The sequence below is a fragment of the Culex pipiens genome, chromosome 3 (genome assembly GCF_016801865.2).
Source record: "Culex pipiens pallens isolate TS chromosome 3, TS_CPP_V2, whole genome shotgun sequence".
Classification (NCBI taxonomy): Eukaryota; Metazoa; Arthropoda; class Insecta; order Diptera; family Culicidae; genus Culex; species Culex pipiens.
The window spans coordinates 94,394,645-94,414,161 of record NC_068939.1 but is presented as its reverse complement, the minus strand read 5'-3'; the positions used below and the strand labels follow the sequence as shown (position 1 = coordinate 94,414,161).

At 39.4% G+C, this 19,517-nt stretch overlaps 2 protein-coding genes across 11 annotated transcripts in view; one reads left to right on the top strand and one right to left on the bottom strand.

Moving 5' to 3' along the window:
• Positions 1 to 19,517, bottom strand: part of LOC120413376 (uncharacterized) — a 266,874-nt gene that overhangs the window by 61,286 nt on the left and 186,071 nt on the right. The window lies entirely within an intron of this gene.
• On the top strand, positions 13,437 to 15,382 carry LOC128093282 (uncharacterized). Its single transcript, XM_052709509.1, has one exon. The coding sequence runs from the start codon at positions 13,705 to 13,707 to the stop codon at positions 15,031 to 15,033; it is 1,329 nt and encodes a 442-aa protein (XP_052565469.1). The 5' UTR covers positions 13,437 to 13,704; the 3' UTR covers positions 15,034 to 15,382.

Here is a 19,517-nt window from a genome sequence, read left to right as displayed (position 1 = left end):
GTTATCCCGACTTAGAGATATTTCAACGTTTTGCCTTCCTCACTGAGGTAAGGCTATAATCCTGCTCTAAAAATGAACTTTGTATAAAAACTAACTTAATCCACCTATGTGGTTGGAGCCTTCCTCACTCATTACTAGAGCTGGAACTTCGGATTCCCGGATAATTTGCAGCATTGATAATTCTATTAGAAAATGATCTAACTCATACATGTGAGCTTTTTTCTCACGACTGTAGGGCAAAATTAAGACGAAACAAAATAATTTGACCGGAATTCAAATGACCTTTAATTTTGTATCACAGATTTTATGGTCGAATACTATTATCCGAAAAACTATCCGATCCGTTATATTTTTATTCTTAAATCTTTTTTGGGTTTGTCAATAATTTTTATCCAAATAGTTTTCAGTTCTGATAAGATTTTCGTACATCTCTTTTGATTTGGTTCGATTGAAAAGATGATACCTGATTTTATATAGAAATAATTGTAAATCATCCGGTTATCCAAAGTCCCAGCTCTACTCATTACCAACAATGGCTGTACACAAATTCCGGAATAAAAAAGTACATCAATATCACTTAAGTGGCCATATCTCGAGACAGGGTTGCCAGATCTTCAATGTTTTGGACTCGTTGGAAAGGTCTTTTGATAACCTAACCAATGATATGTCGGATGGTGGATCCGGACATAGTTTACATACATTTAAGTGAGATCCGGCTTCCGATTAGTGCGCTGACCACGGGGACGCGTTGTCTTGTTTTTGCATGCTCATTTTCATTTCTTTTGTGTCGCTGTTTGTGTGCTTGGGTGCGTGGTTATTATAATTAAATAATGGCATCATTAGTGCGCTGACCACGAGGACGCGTTGTCTTGTTTTTGCATGCTCATTTTCATTTCTTTTGTGTCGCTGTTTGTGTGCTTGGGTGCGTGGTTATTATAATTAAATAATGGCATCATTAGTGCGCTGACCACGGGGACGCGCTGTCTTGTTTTTGCATGCTCATTTTCATTTCTTTTGTGTCGATGTTTGTGTGCTTGGGTGCGTGGTTATTATAATTAAATAATGGCATCATTAGTGCGCTGACCACGGGGACGCGTTGTCTTGTTTTTGCATGCTCATTTTCATTTCTTTTGTGTCGATGTTTGTGTGCTTGGGTGCGTGGTTATTATAATTAAATAATGGCATCATTAGTGCGCTGACCACGGGGACGCGTTGTCTTGTTTTTGCATGCTCATTTTCATTTCTTTTGTGTCGATGTTTGTGTGCTTGGGTGCGTGGTTATTATATATAGGTGAAGGGATTTTATTAAATGATCATTATATTGCATTATTATATTTATTTGATTATATAACCACACTATACTTTACACTTAACACATTATACAAAACACATATGAAACTGTAAACAGGAGCGTTTGGTACGGTATGTCCACGCATCCTTCCTCCCCTGTAGATTCTGTGAAATGTGATCCGTTCTCAGAATCCTCTCTGCGGTAAACACAACGTAGTAGGGCTGGCCGCTTTAATTTTTGCAATACATTTTCGGGTGTTCTCGGATGTACTGTAATTATTAATAATGACAAGAAAAATGCTTGGGGCGTAATCTAATCACAAGACTTTCCAGCATGCTTTCATCGGACTGGCTGCGTTTGTGTTAGATTAGATTAGATTAGATTAGATTTAAGTGAGATCCGGCTTCCAAAAAGTACATCAATATCACTTAAGTGGCCATATCTCAAGACAGGGTTGCCAGATCTTCAACATTTTGGACTCGTTGGAAAGGTCTTTTGATAACCTAACCAATGATATGTTGGATGGTGGATCCGGACATAGTTTACATACATTTAAGTGAGATCCGGCTTCCAAAAAGTACATCAATATCACTTAAGTGGCCATATCTCGAAACAGGGTTGCCAGATCTTCAATGATTTAGACTCGTTGGAAAGGTCTTTTGATAACCTAACCAACAATAGGTCGGATGGTGGATCCGGACATAGTTTACATACATTTAAGTGAGATCCGGCTTCCAAAAAGTACATCAATATCACTTAAGTGGCCATATCTCAAGACAGGGTTGCCAGATCTTCAATATTTTGGACTCGTTGGAAAGGTCTTTTGATAAACTAACCAATGATATGTCGGATGGTGGATCCGGACATAGTTTACATACATTTAAGTGAGATCCGGCTTCCAAAAAGTACATCAATATCACTTAAGTGGCCATATCTCAAGACAGGGTTGCCAGATCTTCAATATTTTGGACTCGTTGGAAAGGTCTTTTGATAACTTAACCAATGATATGTCGGATGGTGGATTCGGACATAGTTTACATACATTTAAGTGAGATCCGGCTTCCAAAAAGTACATCAATATCACTTAAGTGACCATATCTCGAAACAGGGTTGCCAGATCTTCAATGTTTTGGACTCGTTGGAAAGGTCTTTTGATAACCTAAGCAATGATATGTCGGATGGTGGATCCGGACATAGTTTACACACAGTTAAGTGAGATCCGGCTTCCAAAAAGTACATCAATATCACTTAAGTGGCCATATCTCGAGACAGGGTTGCCAGATCTTCAATGTTTTGGACTCGTTGGAAAGGTCTTTTGATAACCTAACCAATGATAGGTCGGGTGGTGGATCCGGACATAGTTTACATACATTTAAGTGAGATCCGGCTTCCAAAAAGTACATCAATATCACTTAAGTGGCCATATCTCGAGACAGGGTTGCCAGATCTTCAATGTTTTGGACTCGTTGGAAAGGTCTTTTGATAACCTAACCAATGATATGTCGGATGGTGGATCCGGACATAGTTTACATACATTTAAGGGAGATCCAGATATATGTGAAAACACATTTTTATACATAACTTTTGAACTACTTATCGAAACTTCAATCTGTATAAAACTCGATCTATGGGACCCTAAACCAAGTCGAATACAACAGGTTCGGGTCAAATCGGTTCAGCCAGTGCCGAGAAACATGAGCTAGTTTGTTGGTCACATACATACATACACACACACATACACACACACATACACACACACATACACACACACATACACACAGACATTTATTCAGTTTTCGATTCTGAGTCGATATGTATACATGAAGGTGGGTCTACGACGTTTTTATACAAAGTTCATTTTTAGAGCAGGATTATAGCCTTACCTCAGTGAGGAAGGCAAAACGTCGTAGACCCACCTTCATGTATACATATCGACTCAGAATCGAAAACTGAATAAATGTCTGTGTGTATGTGTGTGTGTATGTGTGTGTGTATGTGTGTGTGTATGTGTGTGTGTATGTATGTATGTGACCAACAAACTAGCTCATGTTTCTCGGCACTGGCTGAACCGATTTGACCCGAACCTGTTGTATTCGACTTGGTTTAGGGTCCCATAGATCGAGTTTTATACAGATTGAAGTTTCGATAAGTAGTTCAAAAGTTATGTATAAAAATGTGTTTTCACATATATCTGGATCTCCCTTAAATGTATGTAAACTATGTCCGGATCCACCATCCGACATATCATTGGTTAGGTTATCAAAAGACCTTTCCAACGAGTCCAAAACATTGAAGATCTGGCAACCCTGTCTCGAGATATGGCCACTTAAGTGATATTGATGTACTTTTTGGAAGCCGGATCTCACTTAAATGTATGTAAACTATGTCCGGATCCACCACCCGACCTATCATTGGTTAGGTTATCAAAAGACCTTTCCAACGAGTCCAAAACATTGAAGATCTGGCAACCCTGTCTCGAGATATGGCCACTTAAGTGATATTGATGTACTTTTTGGAAGCCGGATCTCACTTAACTGTGTGTAAACTATGTCCGGATCCACCATCCGACATATCATTGCTTAGGTTATCAAAAGACCTTTCCAACGAGTCCAAAACATTGAAGATCTGGCAACCCTGTTTCGAGATATGGTCACTTAAGTGATATTGATGTACTTTTTGGAAGCCGGATCTCACTTAAATGTATGTAAACTATGTCCGAATCCACCATCCGACATATCATTGGTTAAGTTATCAAAAGACCTTTCCAACGAGTCCAAAATATTGAAGATCTGGCAACCCTGTCTTGAGATATGGCCACTTAAGTGATATTGATGTACTTTTTGGAAGCCGGATCTCACTTAAATGTATGTAAACTATGTCCGGATCCACCATCCGACATATCATTGGTTAGTTTATCAAAAGACCTTTCCAACGAGTCCAAAATATTGAAGATCTGGCAACCCTGTCTTGAGATATGGCCACTTAAGTGATATTGATGTACTTTTTGGAAGCCGGATCTCACTTAAATGTATGTAAACTATGTCCGGATCCACCATCCGACCTATTGTTGGTTAGGTTATCAAAAGACCTTTCCAACGAGTCTAAATCATTGAAGATCTGGCAACCCTGTTTCGAGATATGGCCACTTAAGTGATATTGATGTACTTTTTGGAAGCCGGATCTCACTTAAATGTATGTAAACTATGTCCGGATCCACCATCCAACATATCATTGGTTAGGTTATCAAAAGACCTTTCCAACGAGTCCAAAATGTTGAAGATCTGGCAACCCTGTCTTGAGATATGGCCACTTAAGTGATATTGATGTACTTTTTGGAAGCCGGATCTCACTTAAATCTAATCTAATCTAATCTAATCTAACACAAACGCAGCCAGTCCGATGAAAGCATGCTGGAAAGTCTTGTGATTAGATTACGCCCCAAGCATTTTTCTTGTCATTATTAATAATTACAGTACATCCGAGAACACCCGAAAATGTATTGCAAAAATTAAAGCGGCCAGCCCTACTACGTTGTGTTTACCGCAGAGAGGATTCTGAGAACGGATCACATTTCACAGAATCTACAGGGGAGGAAGGATGCGTGGACATACCGTACCAAACGCTCCTGTTTACAGTTTCATATGTGTTTTGTATAATGTGTTAAGTGTAAAGTATAGTGTGGTTATATAATCAAATAAATATAATAATGCAATATAATGATCATTTAATAAAATCCCTTCACCTATATATAATAACCACGCACCCAAGCACACAAACATCGACACAAAAGAAATGAAAATGAGCATGCAAAAACAAGACAACGCGTCCCCGTGGTCAGCGCACTAATGATGCCATTATTTAATTATAATAACCACGCACCCAAGCACACAAACATCGACACAAAAGAAATGAAAATGAGCATGCAAAAACAAGACAACGCGTCCCCGTGGTCAGCGCACTAATGATGCCATTATTTAATTATAATAACCACGCACCCAAGCACACAAACATCGACACAAAAGAAATGAAAATGAGCATGCAAAAACAAGACAGCGCGTCCCCGTGGTCAGCGCACTAATGATGCCATTATTTAATTATAATAACCACGCACCCAAGCACACAAACAGCGACACAAAAGAAATGAAAATGAGCATGCAAAAACAAGACAACGCGTCCTCGTGGTCAGCGCACTAATGATGCCATTATTTAATTATAATAACCACGCACCCAAGCACACAAACAGCGACACAAAAGAAATGAAAATGAGCATGCAAAAACAAGACAACGCGTCCCCGTGGTCAGCGCACTAATGATGCCATTATTTAATTATAATAACCACGCACCCAAGCACACAAACATCGACACAAAAGAAATGAAAATGAGCATGCAAAAACAAGACAGCGCGTCCCCGTGGTCAGCGCACTAATGATGCCATTATTTAATTATAATAACCACGCACCCAAGCACACAAACAGCGACACAAAAGAAATGAAAATGAGCATGCAAAAACAAGACAACGCGTCCCCGTGGTCAGCGCACTAATCGGAAGCCGGATCTCACTTAAATGTATGTAAACTATGTCCGGATCCACCATCCGACATATCATTGGTTAGGTTATCAAAAGACCTTTCCAACGAGTACAAAACATTGAAGATCTGGCAACCCTGTCTCGAGATATGGCCACTTAAGTGATATTGATGTACTTTTTTATTCCGGAATTTGTGTACAGCCATTGTTGGTAATGAGTAGAGCTGGGACTTTGGATAACCGGATGATTTACAATTATTTCTATATAAAATCAGGTATCATCTTTTCAATCGAACCAAATCAAAAGAGATGTACGAAAATCTTATCAGAACTGAAAACTATTTGGATAAAAATTATTGACAAACCCAAAAAAGATTTAAGAATAAAAATATAACGGATCGGATAGTTTTTCGGATAATAGTATTCGACCATAAAATCTGTGATACAAAATTAAAGGTCATTTGAATTCCGGTCAAATTATTTTGTTTCGTCTTAATTTTGCCCTACAGTCGTGAGAAAAAAGCTCACATGTATGAGTTAGATCATTTTCTAATAGAATTATCAAAGCTGCAAATTATCCGGGAATCCGAAGTTCCAGCTCTAGTAATGAGTGAGGAAGGCTCCAACCACATAGGTGGATTAAGTTAGTTTTTGAAAAAAATATTAGTGGGTATATCACACTAATTTTTAAAATCATCTTTAACATTTTTGGGTTTCAAGTCATTTTAGCGCAAAATTAATTAACTCGTAAATGTTTTTTAACAAATTTCCCATAGTTTCAGAGGAATTTAATAAAACACTTAAATACCAAAATAATACCAAAATGTGCCATCCTGACTTAGAAAATTTTCCACAATTTCAAGTCATTTCTTTAGGGGGTATATCAAAAATGTTTAAAATCAAGTTTGAAATTTCCGGTTTTGAATGAAAGCATTCGCTTTGAGACATCATTATAGCGCAAAATTAATTGTTTTGTCAAAATTGGTCAAATTTTTCCCATAGTTGCAGAGGAATTTGATAAAATACTGTAATACCGTCAGTGGGGGTGACTATGGGTCAAAAAACGAAACACCTCTCGAAATTTCTTAATAACAAAAACAATTTAAATAACATCGAAAATCTTTTAACGTAGATTTGTTCTTAGATAGTTTACTAACATTTTCCCAAAATATGGTCGATTTTGATGAACACTACCTTAAATGCCAATTGTTTGAAAATTGACCCAATCTCACCCCTTAGAGGGGGTGACATTGGGTCAAATGAAACTAAAATGATGCTGAAATACAAAGATATGGTAAAAACAAGTCATCCAACAGCGTTTCTTGTTCGAGGGAATCGTATTGACACGCTACAATGTTTGAAGTGGAGATTTTCAAACACTTGGGTAGTTTTCGAGCAATTCTAACAAAAATATTAGAAAAATGATTTTTCGAGAGGTCATTTTTGGCCAAAAACGTACCCCAACTTTAGACATCTGCCAAAATAACAGGATATGTTCTAGGAACGAATTTTTTTCAGCGAAGTCATCTTAAGATGTCCCCTACACAACCCTTTTAACAGAATTCAGTTTCATTGAAAAGAATCTGAGAAATGGTAAAATCCGTAAAAAATCACTTTGACCCAATCTCACCCCCCAGACCCAATGTCACCCCCACTGACGGTACCAAAAGAATACCAAAATGTGGTGTTCGATCATTGACAAATTCTGCAATTTTGCAATATCAAAACAATACCTTAAATTGGTATGATACCACATTTTGCTCTTGCATAATCCTTAAGACAAATTTTAAAGGGTCCAGGAATACCAAAATTTGGTATTGATACCAGAGAAAGGTATTATTACGCATTTCCCTTGTTATTTACCCATGCTCGGGACGGGCCGGTCTTGGTCCGATTTTCAATGTTAATACATGAAAAATTTGTGAAATTTTCCGATCTTTTCGAAAAAAATATTTTGAAAATGTTTAAATCAAGACTAACATTTTAAAAGGGCCAAAAAGACATCAAAGAACATGTCATCCAGTCGATTTTTTTTTACAAAAAATAGAATTTGCTGTTTTGTAATTTATTTTTTATCTCCATTGAAATCACTCACGTCAGCTGGGTCCAATCAGGACTTCAATTTTAATATAGGGGGACAGGGGGTAATATGCACCCCCTTAGGGAAAACTGTGATTTCTCAACCATAACAGCATTTCTGTAAAAGAATTTCGTTAGATGTTCATAAATATTCAACGTCATCCAAGTGAAAAAAGTCATTAAAAATCTCAAAATTGTTTAAAAATAACAGATTTCTTAAAATATTTTTGATTACTTTCAGACAACCATGCGGGGCAATATGTACAGCAACATTGGGGCAAAATGCACTACAACAACGGGACAAAATGCACCGCAACAATGGGGCAAAATGCACCGGGTAAAAGCTGTTTTCACTAGTCACCACTAGATGACACCGCTGTTTTTACAAAGGAGTTTCACAGCAGTGCACTTTGCTCCGACCACGCTTTTTGCAGAAAATTAAATTAAAATGCATTTTTTTGGTGTTTTTGAACTCATCTATCTTCAGAATTATGAAGATTATGGCAGAAAATATATACCCCAACACATACAATAACAATAAATGCTTTTTATATTGTCCAAAAATCATAATGAAAGTTCAATGAAAATTAGATGAAAACACAACATTTTACAGTTTTGCAAATAACTTAAGCTTTTTTTAAGGCTAAAATTTTCCAGCATGGTTTAGCAGTGTTAAGCTTCCAATTTCTATGATTTTTCCCCCGGAAAATTCTTTCAAATACCGAGAAAAGCAGGGAGTGCATTTTGCCCCGGGGTGCATATTACCCCCTCTCCCCCTACAACATTTGATTTTTAAATCGGAGTACTAATTTTGTTTTTTTGTTCCTGCAGGAACAAAAAACATTGTGAATAACATATTGAATTTATTTTCGAATTTAAAAATTTTAAAATGCGAAAATATACCCAATCTATTAAAACAAATTTAATCTACATTCCTTATACTGAATAAACTAGGTACTAACGGATCTGTACAATAAAATTTTAATAATTTTCTTTAGTAAGCCAAATTGATATCCGGTAAACTTTTTAAATCCTTTTGATTACTAAATATTCAATTGTTCCACTATTTTCAGAACAAAATCTTAACATGCAGGCTAAAAGGGTTTTTTCAATTTCGGGGAAACCGGGATAAAATATTAAAAATCCCGGGATTAGGGAGTTCCCGGTTACGAAAAATCCCGGGAATTTTGTTTCTGGAAATCCCGGGATGGACGCACTAATTGCAAATTGAAAATATTTCATTACCAAAAGGACATCACCGTTATGTTTTTTTTTCTATCGTCGTGAAAATTGTGACAATGGAAATGGAAAATAATTGCTTCATACCCGTACTGAAAAGTTTACGCTGCCTCGTTAGCCCCATCGCGCTGTAATTAATCAAATTAAACTTCTTTTTTGTGTGTGTGCCTCCGCTTGGAATTGTAAATCAATGAGTTGAAATGAATTATCACGTGCGGTGGTAAAGGACAACTTTAATTAGCCAACACGTGTGCAACTGTAATTATTTCAGCAAACAAATATTGGTGGTTACGAACATGATGCTGTGCGGTTATTACACGCACAGTTGTCATTGTTGTGAATTACACTGTGTGGTATTGATTTAATAAATGTTGCCTTTCATGTTTCGGTATGACAGATTGAATAGTCAATTGTGTTAAATAATATTTATATGGATGAACACAGTCTGTTTGGATAATTGAAACAAATATTTTAAAGCTCAATTTAGTTCACATTGAGAAACCTTAAACACATTCTCAGATGGATTTATGGTGGAATAGAAGCATCTCCACCTCGCCAGCAGCCAAATAAATTATTTATAGCCTTTCACACTGACCAGCAAACTGAAGCATTTCAACTTTCCAGTGCTCACCCCAAAGTGGAACGGAAAACTTCCCATAATTTTCAAGTGTGAAAAGTTCCACTCTTGCTAAATATTTCATTGCCTCCTCATGAGTACTAGTAGTCCATAAACACTAGAGTGGTTCAAATTTTTAAATTAAAACCATTCTTCGCTGACATGAACTATACAGGTGTGCTGAGATTAATAGTTAAATATGACAGTGATTGACGACTTTGAAAAATGTTACGTTTTTTACATAGAATTTCCAAATATTCATTTCAATATCGGAGGTTGGAATAAGTCGTAAAAATGTCCAACAAGCTGAGAAAGTGACCTTTCTGAAACATTTCCTTTTAATTAGAATTGTTTGAAGGGAAGCTCAAATTTGGACCAATCTAATAAACACAAACACAGTCTGGCGACCGGGAGGGAACCGGGTGCACAGGAATTAATTCTCAAGTTTATGCCGTTAGTTGGCCGCCACAGCTGCCAGCGGGGAGGGCCTTCCGAAAAGCACTCTCTACCTGACTGAGTTCCGTTTTTGACTAACGATGTTCCAAGAAATACGGTACGGCGCGCACCGTCAGGATAAAAAGGGGTAAATGGCCCTCGTGTCTAAGTCTTCTCGCCCCATGCTTTTTCCTTCCCTCCGAAACCAGAGTTAGGCGAAACCCGGTGCGGAAAGTGCCATGTTATAATGCTAAATGGTCCTAATTTATTTCGTCGTTTATTACCCCGCCGGGTTTCACACTGATGTGGCAAGCTCGTTATCGAATGACTGTAGATTTTAAAACAATTATCTGATGTAGACGTGCTGCTGCTGCTGCTGCTGTTGGGTCCTGGCCACCCCGGCCAGGGCATGGGGTGCGACCTTCCGGATCTTCCGGGCTTGGTTGGACTTTTTCCTTGCCTTGGGATACGTTGTTTGGAAGGAAAGTAAGCACGGAATGTGGTGGGGTGCTGAAAAAGCTTTTGCATATAGAAGTGTAAGAAGTGTGGTTATGAGGAGAAAATTCCATTGAAAGGACATAATTGGCGACGACAGTGGGGGGCTTCGGTACAGCAAAGAACAGCAGTCTGGTGATTGAGTTGTGAGGATTTAAAGCACAAATTAAGATGGTATAAAATTAGGTATATCGATTATGTCGTCACTCGAATAAACTTTACAATAGTCCAAATCAAAATAAGTAAATATGTGATAAAAATAGAAGCTGATTTAAGCTGAGAGTAAAAAATACTAAACGGAATAAAATTCAAGTATATAGTCGTGAAAATATAAAATTTTCCTGTCATTCTCAAACGACGAAACATTATAAAGCTCTACCAGAAAAAAGGAATCGCATAGAAACACGTTTCTAAACAAACACTGGAAAGTTCCTTTTTTCATTACTGAAATGGATGCTGAAAAGTTGTACTTTTCAGCACTTGTTTAGAAAATTAATACTTTTCAACATTGTTTTGGTTTAAACTGTGAATATTGACTCACTTGGCTCACAGTTAGGGGGAGAAGGAACAATATGCAACCCTGGGGCAAAATGCACCTCCTACTGTATTGGGGAAAAAATGGAGTTATTGGAAGCTTAACATTGTAAAACCATGCTGGCAAATTGTAGCATCGTAGGATAAAAACAGCTTAAGGTATTTGCAAAACTTTAAAATGTTGTGTTTTGATCTTGTCTCATTGAACTTTCAACATGATTTTTGGACAAAATAAAAAGCATTTATTGATATTGTTATTGTTGATTTATATAGTTTTTGCCATAATCTTCATTATTCTTTAGAGAGATGAGTCCAAAAACATAAAAAATGTATTTTAATTGAATTTTATGCAAAAAGCGTGGTCGGGACAAAATGCACCGCTGTGGTGCTCCTTTGTAAAAACAGTGGTGTCATCTAGTATCGTGGTCAAAGAGCCTTTTTTAAACCTAAACTAGTTGAAAAGTGGTTTTGCGAAAATCATTATTCATAAATAAATAATTAAATAAAGAAAGAAAAGTTTTAAGCGATCACCTGGGACGATTTTGTAAAAAGGCTCTTTAACATTTTTGTCTGCCACGATATGTTCTTAAACGGTTTTTAAAACCTTTGTCAAACTTACTTCTGAATCTTGAAGGCAAGATGTTGTTAAATGGTTCTAACAAGGTTTACCTTACCCGGTTCAGAATCTTATGGTCAAGGTTTCTTATGATATGTTTAAGAAACGTTCTCTATGCAAGTATGACTTGCACTTGCAAAAATAACTTAAACCACACACATTTCTAGCGGATAAAGAAGTAAACGAGTTCAACAACCAGTTCGGAAATTTCTTGGCGAACAAAGTGTGGTACTTGGGTATAACACTATTCCAAATAAGTATAACAATAAATAAAAAAAAACATGTCTAAAACAGCTGTCCCAATTTGCCCCAGTGTACGGTATCGAATTTATTTAAATATTGTCCTAAATCACGAAAATCAAAGCATAACTCACGCTAAAGCAACATTAGCTCAAATCTTTTCAGTGGAATCCCCTAAAAGCATGAATATCAACCGTTCGTATTCTGAAATCAAAACAATGTAACGAATGATCCAAATCGTTCCCCGAAGGGCACTCAGCGCCCGTACCTCGGCCCGCTTCCAGGATAGAGTGCACTCTCGATGATTCTGACACACCACCACCGTCAACGGAAACCATTCTCCAGGCTGCTTGCGTACGCTGCTGCTGGCTGCCACTCGAAATTATGCAACATGAATATTGATGAGTTGATGGCTGCCAGTCAGCGTAGAAGAAAAATGAGCAGCGGCCACCCCACCCTCACCCACAAATGATGAGATGCCACGAGGAAAAACTTTGCACAATCACGACAGACAGCTGATGCTCTCTTACAAGGGAAGGTCGAGAGCTTTTTTTAAGTTTCTCTGCCGTCGGTAGGAAAATATGCATATCACATTATTTCAGTACATCCTTTTGGTGGCATGCCGAGGTCGGTCGCTCCATTAGGATGTATTAGGATGTGACATTAGGGTGTAATATGGTTGTATGGAAAAAAATAAAATTGTCCAAATTTAGCGAGCACAGTAATTTTTCAGTTCCTTTTGGGGTCCTAAACAACTCCCCAAAGTTTGGGAACGATTGGTTTAGTCCTCACTTTGCGCAAAGCGATTCAATTTTTCATATAAATTTGTATGGGGAAAACAATTTTTTTGGTTTTTGATATTTATCAAATCCACGTTTCACGCTATATCAAAACTGGATTCATATTCGGATGCTCTGGAATGTGCTCTACAACTTTCCCGAAGAAAGTATGGTGCTAACTTGCTCCTAAAAAAAGATACAGCGTGTTCAAAACTCGTCTAAAACGTGTTTTTTGCTCGAAAATCACGTTTTAGACGAGTTTTGAACACGCTGTATCTTCTTTCAGGGACAAGGTAGCACCATACTCTCTTCGGGAAAGTTGTAGAGCACCTTCCAGAGCATCCGTATATGAATCCGGTTTTAGTACAGCGTGAAACGTGGATTTTATAAATATCAAAATCCAAAAAAATGGGTTTTCCCATACAAATTTATATGGAAAATTGAATCGCTTTGCGCAAAGTGAGGACTAAACCAATCGTTCCCAAACTTTGGGGAGTTGTTTAGGACCCCAAAAGGAACTGAAAAATTGCTGTGCTGGAAAATCGATTTTGATATTACACCCTAATGTGACATGTTTGCTTAATCTGACGGAGTGTCCGTTGTTTGTGTCTCAAATGAGCGGACTGGAAAATTAAATTTAAAGGGTGTTAAAACTAGTGTTTTTCCATCAAAATTTTTGTGTTGACGTGGAAAGATCTGTGCAGTGAGCTAACATTGGAGTGCAGTCCTGATTTGCAACAGAAGACTGATTTTTTCGTCGAGTTTTAATCCTGCCTCTGTCTCGAAGCTAAGTACCCTTGTTGCATTTGTTTTTTTGTTTGTTCTACACGGGCAAGTGCCCGGACCAGTAGAAATGGTCAAAGACGGTGATACACACATGCAGCCTTGCGCGCAGTGTGCGAAACCGATCACAGAAGAAGACGAGACGTTAGAATGTTTCGGTCACTGTAGACTCGAAATACACACAAACTGCTTGCCCGGTGCTACCGCGGTGGAGATCGATCAGCTGAGAAAGATCCACAACGCAGTCTTTGTGTGTGATGCGTGTTATGCATTGCACGGGTATGAGTACGATGCTGGACACTGTAATAAAACATTAGATGAAATTGTCAACAAATTAAATGATCTCGCGTGTGTCGTCGAATTGGTAAAAAACTTTGAACAAAAAGTGCGAAAAATTGTTAAAAGTGAATTAGTGAAAAATAACTCTAGTGTGACAGTGCAAAAAGATAATAAGGAGCAAAATGGACGAGTTCTTCGATCAGAAACCAAGAAAAATAAACCGGAAACACCAGTGTCTAATATTGCAAACGTTGAGGAGACACCCAAATCAACGTTGTCGTTTGCGGAAGTGACCAAAATTGGGCGCGTAAAGCAAAAAGCAGCGAAACCACCAGATGAAGCAGAGCCGACAGCCCCAAAGCAGTACAAGAAACCGGAGCCGGTTATCGTTATCAAGCCTAAGCAGGGTACGGAAGCCGGAAGCACAAGGGAAGAGCTGAAAAAGAAAGTGAACCCGAAAAATTTGAACGTCAGTCGCGTGATTCAAGGCAAAGATGGAGCGGTAATGGTAGTTTTGAAGGATGAAGGATCGTCGAAACAGCTGAAGGAGAGTGTCAAGAAGGCAATGGGAGATAAATTTGACGTGTCTGTACGAGAAAGCATTAAACCTACAATCAAAATAGTTGGAATGAATGAGGAGTATGAGGAAGAGGAACTACAGGAAACGCTGGTCAGCCAGAATGACGTCTTTCAAGGTATCAAGCACTTCAAACTGCGGAAGTTCCTGAGCAACCCAAGGCGAGAATATGCACAGTACTCTGCGATTGTGGAACTGGACGCTGCGACATTCTTTAAGGTGATGGAGCTGGAAAAACTCAACGTTGGATGGGACCGTTGCCGTGTTTTCGACGGTGTGGACGTTCTGCGTTGTTTCAAGTGCTGTGGATTCAATCATAAAGGTGCTGATTGCAAAGTGGAAAGTGAGATATGCCCAATTTGCAGCGAAAATCATCGCGTAAAGGAGTGTAAAGCGACCCAAGAAAAATGTATCAACTGTGAAAAGTTCCGTGTAGAACAGAAGCTGGATATTGCCGTTGACCATGCTGCCTGGAGTGTCGACTGTCCTGTTTACTTGAGGTTCAAAAAACGACGAGAAAAACAAGTCGATTTCACGCTGTAGCAACCAGAGAAACCGGAAGTCATCAGTATGAACATTGCTGGAATATCGTCGCACTTTGATGAGCTGGTGCATCTTGTAGAGAAACTAGAGCCAAAAGTTGTTATCCTGACGGAAACGCACCTGACAGCATCGCACCATCTGGAGAACTACAACATTCGGAAGTACAACATGATAAACTGTCTCTCGCGATCATCTCACACTGGAGGAGTGACAATGTTTGTTGACGATCGCCTACGAGCGACAACTGTTTCGAACCAGACTGCGGGGGATAATTGGATGCTGGCGATAGAGATTCACCATCAACAATTCAACGGTATTTTTGGAGGAGTGTATCATTCACCTAGCAGCAGCGACAGGGATTTCTTGGACAGCTTTGAAAACTGGCTTCAACAAGTTATGGCGGATGACAAAACGAATGTGATAAGTGGTGATTTCAATATCTGCTGGAATAACGAAGGCTATTCAAGGGACCTGAAAAACATTGCGGATGCAGTTGGACTAGAGCAAAAAGTATTGGAACACACTCGGATCAGTGTCAGAAGCCGCACTACTATTGACTTGGTGTTTGCAAACGTTGAAGACTGTACTGTAAAAGTACTAGCAGATTGGAGAATTACAGATCACGAGACATTGGGAATCAACGTGGAAGGAGTTTGTAAAATAAACATGCCGGAGAAGAAAACGGAGTACACATGCTGGAGAAAGTATTCTAAGGAACGGCTGCAAAACACTTTATTGTGTGATGAGACCCTGTGGAGAAACAATTTGCCGGTGGATGAAAAAGCACAGCAGTTTAGCAGAGCTCTAGCAACAGCAGTAGGACAACTCACGGAAACACGTATGCGACGCTCAGCAGACACCAAACGGTGGTTTACTCCACACTTACAAGCGGTGAAACTAAAGCGAGACGAAGCATACAAAATTTTCAAGACAACGAACTGCGCGGAACACTGGGAACGGTACAAACAATTCCGGAATGAGTACGTGCGAGAGCTGCAAAAAGCGAAAAATAGTTCGGTTCAGCAAGAGATTCAGAGCTGCAGTGGAGATTCAAAGAAGTTATGGAGATGTTTAAAAGATTTGATAAAACCTGGAGGAACGCCCGAAAAGGAAATTATCTTCGACGACAAAACTGAGCCATGCAGCGATGAAGAGACGGCGAACAGACTGAACCATTACTTCATCAAGAGTGTGAAGGAGATACACGATTCCATCCCGACTGTGAATCAACCTCAGCAAGACCCGTTACCAACTGTGCGTACGCTGGACATCTCGGAATTCAGCCAGTTCCAACCCATTTCTATGGAAAAGCTTCGAAAGATTGTAGCAGCGATGAAAAACTGTGCAGGAGTCGAGAACATCTCGAAACGTGTGTTGGAGGACGCTATGGATGTTGTAGGAGATAAGCTGCTCGATATTATCAACAGTTCATTGAACCTGGGTGTTTTCCCTCAAGAATGGAAGAAATCTGTGGTGGTGCCGATTCCGAAGGTACCGAACTCGACGCGTGCAGAAGACCGGAGACCAATAAACATGCTGCCAATCTACGAGAAGGTTTTGGAGACGGTTGTAAGGGAGCAGCTGGTGGAGTACGTTGATCGGGCCGGATTACTTATCGAGGAACAATCAGGATTCAGAAAGCAGCACTCGTGTGAATCAGCCCTTAACCTGTTGATGCTGAAGTGGAAGCAGTCTATCGAGAACAATAAGTTTATCCTGACGGTGTTTGTTGACTTGAAACGTGCTTTTGAAACCATTGATCGGCGGAAGCTGTTGGAAGTGTTGCGGCGAAACAGGATTAAAGGGGACGTTTGGAGGTGGTTTAAAAGCTATCTGGAGTACAGAACCCAAATTACACGGTATAACAACTCAGTATCAGAAGCAGAAGCAGTAGAGTTGGGTGTTCCACAAGGGAGCGTGCTGGGACCATTACTGTTTATCCTATACATAAACGACCTGACGAAAGCACTTAGGCGGGCATGTGTTAACCTGTTTGCTGACGACACCGTGATATATGTTGCTGGAGACAAACTAGACGAGTGCTACGAGATCATGAATAACGAGCTGGCAGTGTTCGCGGATTGGCTGAAATGGAAAAAGCTGAAACTGAACGTCAGCAAAACAAAATACATGGTGGTGACAACAAGGAGGAGTGAAAGTAACTGTACAATATCTGTCGACGGTGAATTGGTCGAGCGGGTTAATGCCATCAAGTACCTTGGTGTAATGTTGGACGAAAAGCTCTCTTTTGCGGAACACGTGGACTACACTATTCGGAAAGCTGCTCGGAAGTTGGGTGTCCTCTGCAGAATCAATCGCTACCTATCGTTTGACAACAAAATTATGGTCTACAAAACGCTGATTGCACCACATTTTGACTACTGCGCTTCAATTCTGTTTCTTGCCACGAACCAGCAACGGAAGAGGATGCAGATCGTACAGAGTAAAGCTATGAGGATGATACTTAGATGTGACAGATTGACACCAAGAATTTTGATGCTTGACTCTCTGCAGTGGATGTCGATTAGGCAACGTGTGGAGTATAGTACATTAGTGTTTATTTTTAAAGTTGTTAACGGATTGGCACCACAATACTTGACAAAAACTGTACAGTGTGGAAGAGACGTTCATCGACATTTTACTAGGCAAGCAGGAGATATCAGATTGCTGAATTTTAAGAAATCGTGCACACAGAACTCGCTATTCTACAGAGGATACAACTTGTTCAACATGCTACCGGAGTCAACGAGAGCGACAACTAATCTTCGTGAGTTCAAGAAAATGTGTAAACCTTTTGTAAGGCAGAGACCTTTGGAATGAAGTGGCATCCCATAGGTGTGGCTGTGAAGGAGAGCATGTCATGACGGTCGGCTTCTCTATATCGGTTCACGTCCTAATGAGGATGTCACTGGGCCGCATATGAAACAGTCCAAAGAAACGCGATTCTGGGCGCGGTAAACCCCTATGTGCTCATATGTGTGTGGAACAGGAAATGATTCCAGTACCCAAAGTGGATGTAAGCAATCTGGTGAAATGAAAAAGACTCTTGAAAGTATGAGCGCCTTGAGATGACAAATGAGAGAGACGGATGGGCATACACGGAAGTAGAGTTAGATTTAGGACACTCTCAAATACGGACAATTGAATTATCGAAAGATATCTGCTCGTAATCCTTCCATGCTACAAAGATGTGTATGGGTAAGAGGTGGGCCATCCAAGGAAAAAAAAATTAGGATGTAATGATGAAAATGAAAACAAAAAATAATCAAAAGTTTGCCCAAGAACTCCGCAGAGTCTTCCCATAAGCTCTGCAAGATTTACACTCTGCACTCGAAAAAGCTTAACACACTCACCACGTGGCGAAGCTGCTGAGAGAAAAATTAATTTAAAACTTTTCCATGCCGTACCCCGGTAATCTTGACGTGTTTGCGGTTTTAATGAGATTTTACACCTCACTCATATTTTCGGGTTTCTCGCCGGCTTCGAACGTTGCTGCACAGACTTTGTCTTTTTGATGGTGCCAACTCGAGATGATCATCAATTTAAGAAGATTATTACTTTTCAAAAATCAAAAAGCAAACTTTCGCTCGCTTCCTAGTCTCCTGAAAGTAATAAAATCGAGTTTGCCCATTTTCGTCGTTAGCCATGGCGACGGCCAATTTGTGGCACTTAGTCATCGGGGTGAAAAATCTTCGTTCTTCGTTTTCTTCTTATTATTTTTTTTAAGTTCGCGCGTTCGTTGGCCGATGAGTTTTTTTGTTCTCTTTATATAGTTTTCGATAAAAACGATCCGAGTTCGTTAGGTTTATCGCGTAACAAAATTATTTTGATTCATCAAGAACGTCGTGTTGTACGCGAGTCTTTTTTGTGTTGAAAAGACCTTCCCATAGCTCCGTAGCTCGGAGGGCTCGACGTCGGTTGTTTGTGTGTTAAGCCCTCTCCATAGCATCGTAGCTCGAGAGGCAACGAAAATCAATACCTTATCTAGCTAACAGAAAGAAGATCGAAAGGCATTTGATGGTTGAGTTCGTAGCGTCTATTCCGTAACAAATTTATGAATTAAATGGTTATATAATTAAAAATCAGACTACGCTATCATTGCAGCATTGCGTTTAACACCTCATTCTATAAATAAACATTATTTGGCTTTATCTTTCCACAGCCGGTTGTCTAAGATAAAACCATTTCATTTAAAATTTAACAACAGTTAAACGGGAAATGTCTCATCCGCAGCATCCGATTGTTTGCCTTGAGAATAATATATAAAACCTTTCAACAAACACTTCGATTTTGGGTCGCATCATCATCTTCTATGATGAATCCTGACCAAACACCCTATCCTACTAACAAGTTTTCAGGTTCCTGGCGCTCGTGGGGTGTAAGCATAGAGTAAATCAGCTGCCCTAGTAGCAACCTGCGCCAACTAACATTCCCGTCCCTTAAAATCGAGATCTACAAACTGACATGGCGGGCGCCGTTGGTGG

Coding starts and splice junctions, on each gene's coding strand:
- LOC128093282 (XM_052709509.1), top strand. CDS start 13,705: ATGGTCAAAGACGGTGATACACACATGCAGCCTTGCGCGCAGTGTGCG.